The 14,928-nt window shown below is 41.3% G+C and overlaps 1 protein-coding gene across 2 annotated transcripts in view; it reads left to right on the top strand.

Annotated features, from left to right (window-relative positions):
* Nucleotides 1–14,928, top strand: part of DNAJB6 (DnaJ heat shock protein family (Hsp40) member B6) — a 67,419-nt gene that overhangs the window by 22,285 nt on the left and 30,206 nt on the right. The window contains exons 6-8 of one of the 2 annotated variants that reach the window (XM_081163901.1): nucleotides 4,663–4,794; nucleotides 6,895–7,036; nucleotides 7,632–7,702. In XM_081163901.1, coding sequence (XP_081020027.1) covers nucleotides 4,663–4,794; nucleotides 6,895–7,036; nucleotides 7,632–7,702 — 345 coding nt within the window. Of the gene's footprint in view, nucleotides 1–4,662; nucleotides 4,795–6,894; nucleotides 7,037–7,631; nucleotides 8,402–14,928 lie in introns of those variants that run through there. The other variant, XM_081163902.1, reaches the window with a different exon arrangement.

Below are 14,928 nucleotides of genomic sequence, written 5' to 3'. Positions count from 1 at the left end.
AGGCCCCATTAGCTAAAGTGGTGCTTCAGGTTAAGAACAGTTTCAGGTTAAGTACAGACCTCCGGAACAAATTAAGTACTTAACCCGAGGTACCACTGTATGCACAAACACTCATATATGTGCATACCCCTAATATAATTGCAGTCAAAGGGTCGGGGGGCTACTCCAACTCATTTTTCATTGACCCTTATTTTCATATGCATACAACTTTACAAGAAAATATTTAACTTGATTTATCCAGAATAAATCCTCTAGGGAAAAATGTGCGCTATGTGGAATTACGTCTCCATTGGAGTTAGTTGGTCTAGATCAGGCATAGGCAAACTCCGACCCTCCAGGTTTTTGGGACTACAATTCCCATCATCCCTAGCTAACCGGACCAGTGGTCAGGGATGATGGGAATTCGTATCCGGAGGGTCCACTGTATTGTTTTCTTGGAAAATTGATTAGGTTTACTTGGTGCCGTGGTCTCTTTAGGGTTCTGTGTCTTTCTAAGCCAGCCGCAGTGCCCTGCAAATACATTTTGGTAGTTTTGAACCTAATGGGTTATAAGTCCTATTCAGAGTAGAGCCACTGAAATTACTAAACTTAAGTTGGTCGTGTCCATTAACTTCAGTGCATTTATGTTAAGTAGGACTATACCACCCAATATGGATTATTTGAGAGTTAAGTGGATTCAAGATTCTGGGCAAAATCTTAAACAGTTGCAACTGAAGGCCACTGTTAATTCTTTTGCCCATGTTGCTGTTGACTTAGCCTCAGGCTTATCCAGCAGAAGAGATTTTTTTGCAGCTTTCACCTCCATTTTTCAATTTGGACATTTACGAAGATAAGAATTAGCAGTATGGGAGCTTGAAGGCGATGGGCTTGTTTGATTTACAGATGTACTGTTAAGCCCTATTGGAAAGATGTTGGTCAGATTAATTAGTGTGATTAACAACCAAGTGAATTGTGTAGCAGCAACAGACACCATTGTTTTACCAACAGTACAACAGTGGTTGAAAACCTAGAACCATTATACATATCTATGATGCAACTGCATTTGGAAAACACTACAGTTTGGGTTGCTGCACCTCAAAAAGGACACTGTAAAGTTGGAAAAGGGCCTCCAAAATGATTGAGGGGGTTGGGCAACTCCCCTGTGAAGAAAGATTGCAGTGTTTGGGACTTTTTAGTTTAGAGAAAGGTGAATAAGAGGTGACACAATAGAAGTTGATAAAATTATGCCTGGCATGAAGAAAGTGAATAGGGGAATTTTTTTCTCCCTCACCACACTAGAAATCATGGATGTCCAAGGAATCTGAAATTCGAAGATTGAGGACAAGTGAAAGAAAGTACCGTATTTTTTGCACCATAACACTCACTTTTTTCCTCCTAGAAAGTAAGGGGAAATGTCTGTGCGTGTTATGGAGCGAATGCCTACGGATGGCGGGGAGATCTGCTGCAGTCGTGAGCAGAGGATCCATGGTTCCCCTTCCTTTCCTCCTCCGTGGCTTGCTTTGAAACAGCAAAGCGAGAGAAGAGCCACTGAGTGGGGAGGAGAGAGGGACGGAGAGCCTGCTTGCTTTAAAGGAGCAAAGCGGAGAGGAGAGGAGCCTTCTCCTCTTATACCCCTCTTCTGCATTATTAACAGCATCCTTCTCCACCCACCCCATGCGTGTTCCTTGTCCCTTGAGTGCTTTTCCTTCTCTCCCCACTTAAAACGTGGTTACAAAGCACGGATCCACATGGATCCTCAGGATTTTTGCACTGGGTCACCTGAAATTCACCATCAGATCACATAGCATGTCCATGGCTACAGCTTGCACCAAAAAAATCATTCACCCACTGTTGCCTGGGGCCGCAGTGGTGCAAAAACGTGGTTACAAAGCATGGATCCACATGGATCCTCAGGATTTTTGCATTGGGCTACCCCAAACTCACCGTCAGATCACATGTCTGTGGCCACAGCATGAACCACAAAAATCATACATCCACTGTTTCATTTATAATATTTTTTTTCTTGTTTTCCTTCTCTAAAAACTATGTGTGTGTTATGGTCGGGTGCGTGTTATAGAGCGAAAAATACGGTACTTCTTCCTCACAGCAGATAGTTATATGGATTTTACTCCCATGGGAGGCAGTAATAACAGGAGTAATTAAAAACAAATTCACTTAATTTGACAACTAATTCTAGATATGTTCCATATTTTGTATGGCTGATTTTCACTCATGAACAAGGTGTTCTTCCTCCTCTTTTGAACTGATGTATGATTTTGGAAGTAGGGGAATGAGTGACCTATCAGAGAGTGTTTTTTGCTTTGTTGCCATTGTCAAATTAGGTTGAAGAGAAAGAGCTACCAGAGAAAACTCTCTTGAACAAAAATTTAATATACACCCAAGACAAACAGATGGTATTGAACGTATATCACCCCAAAAGCATAATGGTCCCAAGTTTTTATCCATCTTGCTCCCCTTCTGAAGGTGATGGAGCACATGTTCCCCATGCTGTAAAATGATGTCACTTAAGCCCAAATAATTGGATGCCTATGAGATTATGTATCTGATTCTCGGTATATAAATTAAATCCTAGTAAGTATGTTTCAAGTTGCAAATTTCAGGAATGCCTCCCTAAGGCCTATTTTGTATGCTGTCAGCAAAGCTGTCATGTTTTCACAGCTGCAGCCACATTAGGCTCCCTGACTAGTGAATGTTCATGATGCCTGCAAACATTGACTACACTTCATATGAGCTCAAACAAGTATCCTTGTAAGATACATTACGTTTATAATGTGTGAACAGGCAATAATATATGCAGGGATGTCCACCAGGTCGATCGCTGGTTCCCTTTCCTCAAAATTGGGCCTCGGCCCGCCCTCCATTGTTCCATAATCTCCAGAACGGAAGACAACAACTTTGACCTGAACACCCCCCCCCCAGTAGATCACTTCCAGTTTTTTATTCTGTGAGTAGATCATAGTCCCTGATCTAAAGCATCCCGCTTGGGACTTCTTCTCAGGCACTCTTTGATTTAGATAAGTTTTGAAGCTGGGAAAATAAGAGATGCTACTGATACCGGAAAACTGCATTTTAACTGGAGTGACATAATACACGTGGAAGCAACGAGTTTCTCCTGTGCCACAGGGTACTTTTGACTTGGCACACGGACTTTTTCCTCTGCCAAAAGGTTCCTGGGTGTTGTGCATATGTAAATGCTATGCATTCTGGGTAGGATCTAGATTGTTGGTTGCATGTTAGTCCTGTTGAACTCATTGCCTAATGTTTCATAATTTCAGTGGGACTCTGATTCAGCTAAGGTAGTCTGGATCCAGCCTTCCATGTTCAGCCATTCATCTTCATATAGTTGTTGAATTCCATTGCTTAACCTGTCCCCCACCCCTTCGGCCTTGTTCATATTTTATAATAATATGTTCCTCTTAAAAATCTGCAAGGACTGAAAACTCACTTTTTACAAATTATTTATTTATTGCATAACAAGATTTATATACCACTGGATTGTAGAAAAACACCTCAAAGCACCTACAAGCATATAATTTACACCATTTGTTTGTTTTATTATTTTAAAATGGTAAGCTTCATTGGATGCTTTGGCAGAAAAGCGATATATAAATGAAATAAGTAAATAATGCCACTTAGCATAGCATACACATAAGCTTCAAAACACTACTTTACAAAAGTTTCATGAAAATACTTCCCCTATCAAAATGGGTGCATGTGTCACTAAAATGGTTTTTGTTTTTTAATAAAAAAGTTACAGCAGTATATAATCAATTCCTGTTTGTCATTCCTAGTATGTTCATAGTTCATATGTCTGCTTAATGCATCTTCAAACACTTCATGCATATTGATACAACTTACTTGTACCGACTATGGTAAAGTGTTTGGAGTATAACTTTAGCATTCAGGTAGTACTCAAGGATTTCGTATACGCTCACAAGCAGATATAATGGACCATTTAAGTTTATTTCGGGAAGACATGGCTTCTACAATAGATCTGGTTTCAGAGAGGAAAGACTAGCCCTCAATTTTAAAAGAGATAATGCAACATATAAAATCACCATTGAGCTTTCAAAATGCCAACTACTTTAACTTCACATTGCCAGAAATTTTCTTGCTTGGTTTCTTCAAGCACATCCATTGTGGCTTTTCTAATACTCTTTTATAATCTGTAGTCTTTGTGAAGGCTTTTAAGATATTTCGTTAAAGTGAATCTAGAAAACCAGATTCATCTCTTTTAACAGAGTTTAGTAGTTATACTTTCAGGATTTTGAATATATAATATATTTCACTAAATGGCAATGATGAATTAAAAATGAACTACCTGCAGTGACATTGAACCTTTCCACAAAATCAGCTGCATCCCTTCCGATAGGGAGAAAAATATCACAAAGGCTGTAAGCCTGTGCAGACTTTCATGAACACAATGAGATATACTTCTGTGTATACATGCATAAGGTTGCACTGAAAAGCAGAGACTGCTCCATGTATCTGCCAGTTCAAGAACTAATGTTTGTTAAAAGTGTGTGATATTGCAAGTAGACAGCAAGCACTGGCTTGGTTGTCTTTAATACTTAAAAAGTCACTAATTTTGTACGTTACTTAGAGTGTTTAGTACTGAAGCTTACTGGTATATGATTTTTAAAACTTTATTTTTATTTGCAGAAGATCCTTTTGATGACTTCTTTGGCAATAGGCGAGGGCCACGTGGAAATAGGAACAGAGGTGGTGGATCCTTTTTCTCCGCTTTTGGTGGATTTCCTGCATTTGGGAGTGGTTTCTCTTCATTTGATACGGGTAAGGTGAATTAAATTCAGTTTAATCAGCGAATGTAGACAATTTCCCAATTACAGTGAAGTTTAAACTGTAAATGGTAGGATTGTTCGATGAGCCGCTAGTTAAGACAGGAAAATTTGGGAGTCATCTTCCCTGAAAATTGGCTGTGCTTGCCCAAGGCTGGTGGGAGTTGTAGTATAGCAACCTCTGGAGCACCACAGATTCCCTTCACCTGAGCTACAACTGAAAGGAAACAGTGCTGAATCCAGGGCAATTTTAGATGCACATAAAGGCTTGAATTTGAACTTGCCTGTAGTTTGTTTTCTGGAAAGTTCATCAGTTTCAAAAGTGATTTTCCATGTGACATTGGGTAAACTATTATTAGTAATACTAATACTAATACTAATAATATACCACCCTTCCTCTGAAGAGCACAGGGTGGTTTACATCATAAAAATAAAATTACAGTTTGGATTCCAGCTAGCTTTTAGGAAATGTGTCATTATGCTGTCTTCAGCTCTTCAAAAGGCTTGCAGCATAGGTTTAAACCAGTGAATCACATAATTTTAACTTTCACAAGCAAGACATCATGTGGTTTACTGTTAATGTACCGTATTTTTCGTCCCATAGGATGCACGTAGGTTTTTTTTGGGGGGGGAATAAAGGAAAAAATATTTTCCTTTATTTCCCCCCCAAAACCAGGTCGGGGAAACAGAACCAGGTCGAGGAACAGCGGGATGGCGGCGCTGCGCCTCATTGCTGTCCCCCGAGCTTGTGGGGCTGGCCGGTGTCTGTCCGGCGTGCGGGGTGCTCTGCTTCAAGGCGTCCCTCGCGCCGGGCGGCAGGCTGCTATCTGCAGCGTGGGGAGCCCTGCGGGGAACTCCCGCAGGGCTCCAACACGCTGCGGATGTCTGCCCGGCGGGCGGGGCGCTCTGCTTCAGGATGCCCCTCGCGCCGGGCGGCAGGCTGCTATCCGCAGCGTAGGGAGCCCCGCAGGGCTGCCTAGGCTGCGGATGCGTTCCCGACGCGCCGGGCGCTCCGGGAAGCAAGCTGCTATCCGCAGCCTAGACCAGTGTTTCCCAACCGGTGTTCCGCGGCACACTTCTGTGCCGTGAGACATCGGCTGGTGTGCCGTGGGAGGGAGGCGGGCGAGTCGGGCGGCGAGAGGCGGCGGCGGCGAGGATCCGCGTCGAGCCGGGGGCGGCTCCGCGGTGGTGGTGCCGAGCGGCGGGGCAGCGCGCGCAAAAGGGAGGAGCGCGAGACAGCGGAGGAGGAGGAGGCCGGCATGTCCGGGCAGCAGCAGCAACAGCAGCAGCAGCAACTCCCGGCGACGGCTCCTCAAGCCCCGCCGCCGCCCCCTCCTCCGCCCGCTATCGCCGCCACCACCACAACAGCCGCCGCCGCCTCAGCTGCCGCCGTCCCTCAGTCCCTCGCTCTGCTGCCTCCTCCCACCCCGGCAAGGGGGAGGGAAAAAACTTTCACTTTTGTGCGTCCCTCCCGGCGTGACGCTGCGCGCTGACGTCACGGGGCGGGGCTTTAATGGTGGTGTGCCGCGAGATTTTTTTCCGGTAAACAGGTGTGCCGTTGCCCAAAAACGTTTGGGAAACACTGCCCTAGACAGCCCTGCGGGAACTCCCGTAGGGCTGCCTAGGCTGCGGATGTGTTTCTGAAGCCTGGAGAGCGAGAGGGGTCGTGCGCACCGACCCCTCTCGCTCTCCAAGCTTCAGTGAAAGCCTGCATTCGCCCCATAGGACGCACCCAAATTTCCCCTTCATTTTTGGAGGGGAAAAAGTGCGTCCTATAGGGCGAAAAATACGGTATTTCTTAGTATCATTATATTAGAATATAATCTCAAGGACCCAAACTTTATTTTGAGTTGGAGCATCGAAATTTAAGCGATTGGTGGTTGTTTAAAATTGCTGGAATCAGGATATAAACTAGTATATGAAGTTAATAGACATGGTTACACATAGTGGCCTGACAAATCAGTTCTGAATTTTACTGAGTTTATTAATCTGTGGAAAAAGCAGGAGTGAAAAACTGTTGGTCCTTTGGTGGGGGGGTGTACCCCTTTTTTTGCCTTGGTTCAAGTACATTCTGACACTTTGATTCCCTTACCAGGTTTTACTTCGTTTGGTTCTCTGGGACATGGGGGCCTTACTTCATTCTCCTCCACATCGTTTGGTGGCACTGGGATGGGCAGCTTCAAATCTGTATCGACTTCAACTAAAATAGTTAATGGCAGAAAAATTACTACAAAGAGGTACAGTGATATAAATTCACATTTTTTCAGTAGGTTAGTTATGTAACTGGTTTTCTGTAGTCAATAGATTTTTAAAGACGTAGAATTATAGAAATATATTGCTTCTCTCTTTATTACTTGCCCAAGGAAGGAAACAAATGCTTTCACTAGCCAGAATTAACTTCGAAGTGTGTATACACTCAGCTCCCAATAAGCTTAGGTTCTCTGTTTTCAGGTTGATGCCTCTGATTTTCCCAAGTTTTGAGTGTGGTGTTAGTGGTATTTGAATAAGTTGAATATTCCTGTGATTGAGGTGCCAAATGTCCAATCCTAGTGGATTAGAGATGTGATAAATATGTGAAATTGTGATGTCGGATCTGGCTGAAATTGGAATTGTGCTAAAATGGTGGCTCAGGATTTCACAAGGGGTTCAGTTTACATAAGCAGTCAGAATTGTTCTAAGCTTTTGCATAAAATTAAACTTTCCAGTTTAGCTGCTGCTATTTGATGCCAATCAGTGGTAATCACTTTATGGACAAGATATCCATGTGCTAACTGGTTGTTATTTAAAAAAAACACTTCAGAAAAGACTATTAAATGGATTTTTATCCTGCAGAATTGTTGAGAATGGACAAGAGAGAGTAGAAGTTGAAGAAGATGGCCAGTTAAAGTCTTTAACAGTAAATGGTAAGGAGCAGCTGCTACGCTTGGATAACAAGTAATTCAACGCACGCATTTAACAGAAATGTTAAGCTATAACGAGCACCCTTTGAGGATTAACAGGAACATTTTTTTGAAGATTTCAAACGAACTCTTTTCATTATACTGTACGTAATCTAAAGTATTTATAAACAGCTCATCGGAGCTCATGATACTGTCAGACTTTTGCGTTTATTTGCTGGGACCACATGAATAGGACCATTTTTTGTCCTTAAAATTGTTGTAAATTTCTGTATGCACTTTGCTTTTTATTAAACCTGATTCTAGGTGGACAATTACCCTGCATTAGCGCTAGGGCAAAATTGTACACTAACATTAGCATGAATCCTGCTTTTTTTGATTTTTTTGTTTGTTTGTTTGATATGTGAGCCAACTAGTAGTTTAAATCTACTGTGAAGTTTAACATTTCTGAGGCAGATTTAGTTTCAAGCTTTCAATATTTAGTAGTGAAATAATGTTAATATGTTACAGATGGTGCATTTTTGGTTTAAACAAATTAAGGATGTTTTCTAGTTGTGCATGAATGCTGGCAATTTAGTCAGTTTTGACATCTAAATGTGTAATGTTTAAGCCTAGGCTAACAAAAGTTAAAACTAGTCAGCTTGGGTACTTTGTCATTTTTGCTAAAACGTTAAAAAATGAATAAATGCTGATGTTTGTGGTGCATTCTTTCATGGGTAACATTTGTAGCTTTTTTTGTGCGCCTGTGTAACTTGGATGATAACTATACTCTGCTTTGCAGTACCTGCTTACTTCAGACTTTCTTCCTTGCAAACGTTTCCCCATATAAGAATTGGGTGCCACTAAACAATTAACCACAACATTCTCAACTAGACAAGTGTTATTTCTCTGGATTAGGTAAATTTCATACCAGTGGATGTGAAACAATTGTTTTTTCCCCTCTGCCTGCAACCCACCCCCATCTGTGCCAGAGTTCCCCACACCTTTTGAAGCAGATTTTGAGAATGTGTGGGGAGAGCAAGAGTTAAGTTCCATTTGCACGAAGCTCATTGCTCAAGCAGGACACCAGAGATTGATATTACCCCCTAAATTCATTTTTTTGTGAACTGACATAAATGTAGTTCTAGCCATTATTTTTCAGTGAGCAATGCTTTTTGTTTTTCCCCTGAAACAGTAGATGGCTGCAAAAAGCAAAATAAGAAACATATATTTGTTTTTCAGTTTAACTGTTGCATTTTTTTAGACTGCCATTCAGTTGGATAAGTACATGGGTGAGTCCCTTATTTGGTATAAACTAGGCTCCAGTGAAACCTATTTAAATTAAGCTACGAGACAGAAGATCACACTGGAAATGTGGGAGAAAAAGAGGAAGGTAAACCTTTATCAGGGCTCTAAAACCTTTAGATCATCATTAGTTGTAATGAAGTTGTTTCCTACTGGTGGCTAACCTGTAGCCTTCTGGAAGTTGTTGAACTACAGTTCCCATCCCATTGTTGTTCCTGGTGGCTGGGACTGATGGGAGTTGTAGTCCAATAACATCTGGAGGATTGTAGGTTAGCCACTGTGCTATATAACTTGAGCAAAAAGTCAGTACCTATTAATTTAGGAAATGCAAGTGTACTTTGTATCCATTTCTAAAACAAACCATAAGTCTAGCTTTGGATTTCCTGCCTACAAATTACAGAAAGCATCATTCCTGCATTGCAGGGAATTGGACTAGATGACTCTTGGGGTCCCTTCCAACTCTACAATTTTGTGATTCTATGATCATACCCTTTTAAGGTCCTTCCTAATGTAAACCTCTCAGTGGTTGGCATATGTTCATATATCTTGGGCCATGTCCTCCAGATTGACTGTCCTTGTCTTATTAAAGAGGGGAAGGGACCATTTCACCAAACTACTTCATTGGGAGAAGAAATTCTCCAGCACTTCCTTGTGGATGTAGAGCTTACCACTAGCAGTGGCTGTAGCATAGTTTCTTTTCCCCTGAGTCCCGCCTCCCCCGCTTGCTGCTACAAAAGTGGCAGCAGCAATGGCCATGTTGACAGGCTGGCCACCATTTTGCATCCTCCCCAGTGCCCCTGGCCAAATGCCATTCTAGGGCATGTGGGACAAAGGAATGAGAAAAGGTCAAATGTATTTTTAACACAGAATTCATTAATCAGTAACTTATTCTGATCTATATTTCATTTCTTATTTCTGTTCTCTTTGGGAAACATCAGTCTAGAATGATGAGGGTGAATGATATTAAGTTAGGAAAGGCTAATCACACTTGCAATAAACAGAAGCCTTTAACTGAAACAAAAACTAGCTGCCTTGTGCATTTTCCATTTCTCTCCTCATAAATTCCATCCAAATTGCTAAAGGAGAGCATTGATAGGTTACTTTCATTGAAGAATCAGCCCCTGGTACTTTCTCAACATTCACAGTTTAAGAACTATTGATAGGGCTAGTTGTAGCTTATTATTAAATTAGAATCAAACTGTATTGTTGAGCAAGACTTGACAAGAGTTAGAAGGCTAGCCCATCAACAACTATATTATGGTGATAAAATAAGTAGAATACTGTACATTATTTCATATTTCAAAACACAGTGTGCTTAACTTGCCACATGGGTGCTTTTGCTGGAATGGTTCTATGCAGGCAAACATGGGGCTGTGTATATACTGTGGTTGAAAATCAGAACTGTGTGCCAAGAATTGTCAACATCCTGTATCCTGCCTTGCAATTAAAATTTACATATTTGCTTATTTTGAAGCCCTCTCCTGTATCACTTGAAATCTCATGAGACTTCACCAGGCATCAAACATATGCATTATCTGCAAAACCTTCACCACCAACCTTCAAGTGGGGGCATAATCCCATGGGAATTATGAGAAAACATGTAATTTGCATCACTGACAGACAATGCCGCTCATACTTTGTAGCCTATCAAGAGCTGAGATTTTCAGGATGCTGAATTCCGTGCTAGATGATTTTGTACTTGCGCAATCTGATCATAGAATGCACACAGCCCCAGTATATCAACTTGCCTGGCAGTTCTGTCTCTTCCAAATGCGCTGCATCATATTTAGCAGCAGCTAGTCATTTGGATGTCATATCTAACTCTTAGCTGCTAACCTTTCTGGTATTGCAAGCCAAGCTACACTTTGTGTTGTCTGTATGTGCAAGGTGTTAAATTTGATCTGGCGAAATGTGGTCCTTACTGCTTAGCATTTGTGAGAATAAATCCAGACCTTGCCTGGGGGTTGGGTGTATTGTTTTTAGCCCAACAGAAACCTGTTAGTCCATGCATCCACAAAAAATTGAGTTTACCTGTTACCAGTCTGGAAAGGGTAAAAGGTGCTCATTTACTTTCCTGGGGGTTGGCTTCATGGCATGCACCTCCCCTAGATAAAGAACAATAAAAATGAAGGTCCTTAGAAGCCAAAGCAAGAACAATTGCAAGACCCAGAGTATAAACATGGTCTATCTATCTATCATCCATCTATCTAATGTAGCTACATCATTGAAGATACAAAAATAAATCAGAAGACTGCACACTAGTAGACACTTCAAAGAAGTGTTTTGGCTGCTTCGTATTTTTCAGTTGAGAATTGTTTTATCAATTGTTCATTATATGAATGATCAACTCCTGAAGAGTTGGCGGTTCAGAGTGGACCTTTGTCTACAGTTGTGCCATCTTCTGATTTATATTACTTGGTTTTTTGTTTCTATACCTTCATTGAGGTAATTAATTTTCCAGCCATACATCTTGAGTACAATACAATACCATTTTCCTATTCTGAGTTGTGTAATTGTTTTTGCTTATGCAGCTCCCCAAACCAGTTCCATTCCCTATTTTCTGGAATATGCAGTGTAAAATGTCAGGGGCTTAGCAAGTCCATTTTCCACTCGCCCTAATTTTTTCCCTTTTTTCAATGACATGAAATTTTTGTTCCAGTTACTTTTGACCATATATTTAATTTGTAGACTTCCACAGTCTGCCTAACACTTTATTTAGAGCCCCCCTCAATATACTCATCTGCCACTAGCATTCTGTAAGGTGATAGGTTCTTGTCAAAGTAGCTTTAAAATAAATAACCCTTTCATTTCCAAGTATGTATATTTCTGCACACCTAGAAAGTTTCCTGTAAACCCCCCCCCCGTCTATATATGGCTCTGTTTCTCTTCCTAAATGATAAAGCATTCAACCACCTGAGTTCTCAATTAGAAGGAAGAAGTGAGACCTACAGCAAACTATTCCAGTGTGGATTACTCACAAGTATTCCAACCAGCCATGTTCTCTTCCTGGGTATTCCATTCTGCCACCACCCTGGCTTTGTTCTCCCCTATCCTAACAAGCACTCAGCATTCTGTGACTACTGAACATGCTGCGTCCTCATGTGGATTTTCCCCACAAAAAATATTTTTTCAATTACTGCAAGTTTTGGGGGCCCCCATGAACCCACTGATAGCTCTCAGTGCACTCATGTTTTGGCTTAAAAAAGCCCTGTCAGCACTCATCAGCTGAGATTGTTATTAGAGGGGGGTGATTGAGTAGGATGGGAAAAGGAATTTGAGGTGAAATATTCAACAGTGATAACAAATGGGCAGGTTATGGATCTATACTTAATTCCTACCACCCTACTTGTTTTAACACATTGGGTGTTGGTCCCTCTTCCTCAGTGTTGTCCGCACTGAGTGGCAGAACATGGACATTCCGCATGCAAGCAATGTGCTTTTTACCACTGACCTATGGCACTTCCTGACTACAGATTCTGCTCTATTGGCACACTATTATATTACGGAATGATAGTTTTGACTTGGTCACTTGTGGGTTTTTCTAGCTGCGACTGGCTGATGTAGCTGATCATCTAGTCTTGAGAATAGCTGATGGGCTACATTTTACAGCTGCCACCAGAGAAAGAGAAATTTATCTATTGGATCCAGACTTTGTTGCACTTTGAAATCAATGGAACAAAGGCATGACTTTATTTGTGCTGTTAATTTCAGTGGGGTGTATGTGCAGCTAAGTCTGAATCAAGCCTACTATGTGTGCTATGTTTAAATCCTGTGGGTAAGTAGCTGTATCATAACTTTCTGTAGAACTTTGGCATCCTTTATTTTCAAAGCTTGGTAAGTCTGGAAAGTTGTTTCTAAGGGCCACTAAATGCATGCTGTATTTATGTGTAGGTGACAAGGTCTGCAATCTTCTGCATTAGCACATGAAACACATACCCCCCCTGTTTGAAACTTGACCCAGTTGCTGAAGCATTCAATACTGAGACACGCTAATACCAAATTTTCTAAATTGTGAAGTTTATTATTAAATACATTGTATTAACCTGTCTTCTGTCTAGTTACTAGATTGAACGCTGTCATTTGTACCTTGGGATTGTTTTCCAACAAGGTATTGCTAAACTGTCCCCTTTAAAATGTTGTGTTTTGTAAAGGTATAATTTATGTGAGTGTTTTGAGACGTCTGATTTAATTTTGAAAGATTTAAACATTGACTTATACATGTCATTCTCATGTCTGGGCTTTCTCTGTTGCCCATCTGCCTGGCTAAACATATTGGTTTGTATGCAAATGGCATTTGTCTGATGTCTTGTATAGTGTTGTGTCCCAGTATGTTTTGGAGTCTTCATTAACCATATGTGTAGGTTCACATTAGACCCAAATGCTCAAACATAAAATCTGCTTAGCTCTTGCTTAGCTGTTGTTACTAGATGAGTCACTTAACCTCAGTTTCTTCATCTACAAAAGTGTTTTTTTTTAAATGCTATATGTTGAAAATTGATAAATGAGGCTGCAGTTGGGTATCTTAGTGATTGCATATAGTTTACAACCTGTGCCCTCATTCTGATGTGATATAGGACAATGAGGCCTTTGCCTTAATTCTCAGTTCTTATTGGTGGATACTTTGCCAAACTTTCATTCTAATGTCCTCCATACAAGCAGGGTTTGGGTACAGTGGTGCCCCGCAAGACGAATGTCTCGCAAGACGGAAAACTCGCTAGACAAAAGAGTTTTCCGTTTTGGAGGTGCTTCGCAAAACAAATCTCCTATGGGCTTACTTCGCAAGACGAAAATGTCTTGTGAGTTCCTGTAGGGTTCCCCCCCCCCTTTTTCTAAGCCGCTAAGCCACTTATCATCTGATCCGATAAGCCGCTAAAAGCCGCTAATAGCGCTAATCCGCTAATCCGTCAATGGGCTTGCTTCGCAAGACAAAAAAACCGCTAGACGAAGAGAATCACAGAACGGATTCTTTTCGTCTTGCGAGGCACCACTGTATCTCTCTGCTCCCAGTTCTGATTCCCATGATGTATCATAAGCTGCATTCAAAACTAATTTCATTTTCTGTAGTACAGTGGCATGTGAGACTGCTGTTTGGTTTCTGTCCTCCACCCGGAGTAACTGTTTCAAATCTTTCTTTATCATGGTCACTGTCATTCTTTATAATGTAAGGGCTGCATTAGTCTTTTTACTTACGATGCTCGGCGGAACACCATTGCCATCTGGCTTCCCTATAACAATTACTTTGCTCTTTATACAAAATGCTTTTCGGAGCTTCAGAGTTGAGCTTGCTTGTAATGAGATGTCACATGTCAAATGACGGACAGTCGACCCTACGAAACTTCTCTTCTTCCTTCACTCTTCATAATGAGTTGCTTGGTGGCATCTTCATGTATGTTTCTTGTCATTGAGTTGCACTAGCAGAATATTTAGGTTCCTTTTTAAGTTACATACTTATGATTAAGGCCAGGTTGAAAAAGAATTTGAGTCACAATCTCTATTCAGCATATGCTTTGAGGTTGTCCAGGGCAGACTGCATTCTTAAACGTCCTTGCTTCTATTTTGCTGGCTGTAGAATTCCGAATTTATTTGTACCATACTCAGGTTTTTGAAGAAGCTTTTAATCCTAAGGCTGTGCATTGGGTTGCTCACACTGGCCATATTGATGCCTGGAACTGCCTTATGTTGAGCCAGATCATTGATTCACTTAGCTTGGCGTTGTTTACTCTCACTGGTTTCCCACTATGTTCGATAAAGATCTTTCCTAGCCTTCGACTGTGTATTCAATATAGTAGCTCTCTTGAAGGATCAGGTGAAAAATAAGGGAATTGCAGGAGGACAAGGCTGCCAGTGGCTGTTAGATAAGACGTCTATATGTGCATGATACTGCCTGTGACATACAGTCACATCTGCACTGACATCTGTTACTTTCATGCTACCTCACCACTGGCTCC

Source organism: Podarcis bocagei, assembly GCF_964188305.1.
Source record: "Podarcis bocagei genome assembly, chromosome: 12".
NCBI lineage: Eukaryota > Metazoa > Chordata > Lepidosauria > Squamata > Lacertidae > Podarcis > Podarcis bocagei.
This window is presented reverse-complemented; position numbering and strand designations above follow the sequence as displayed.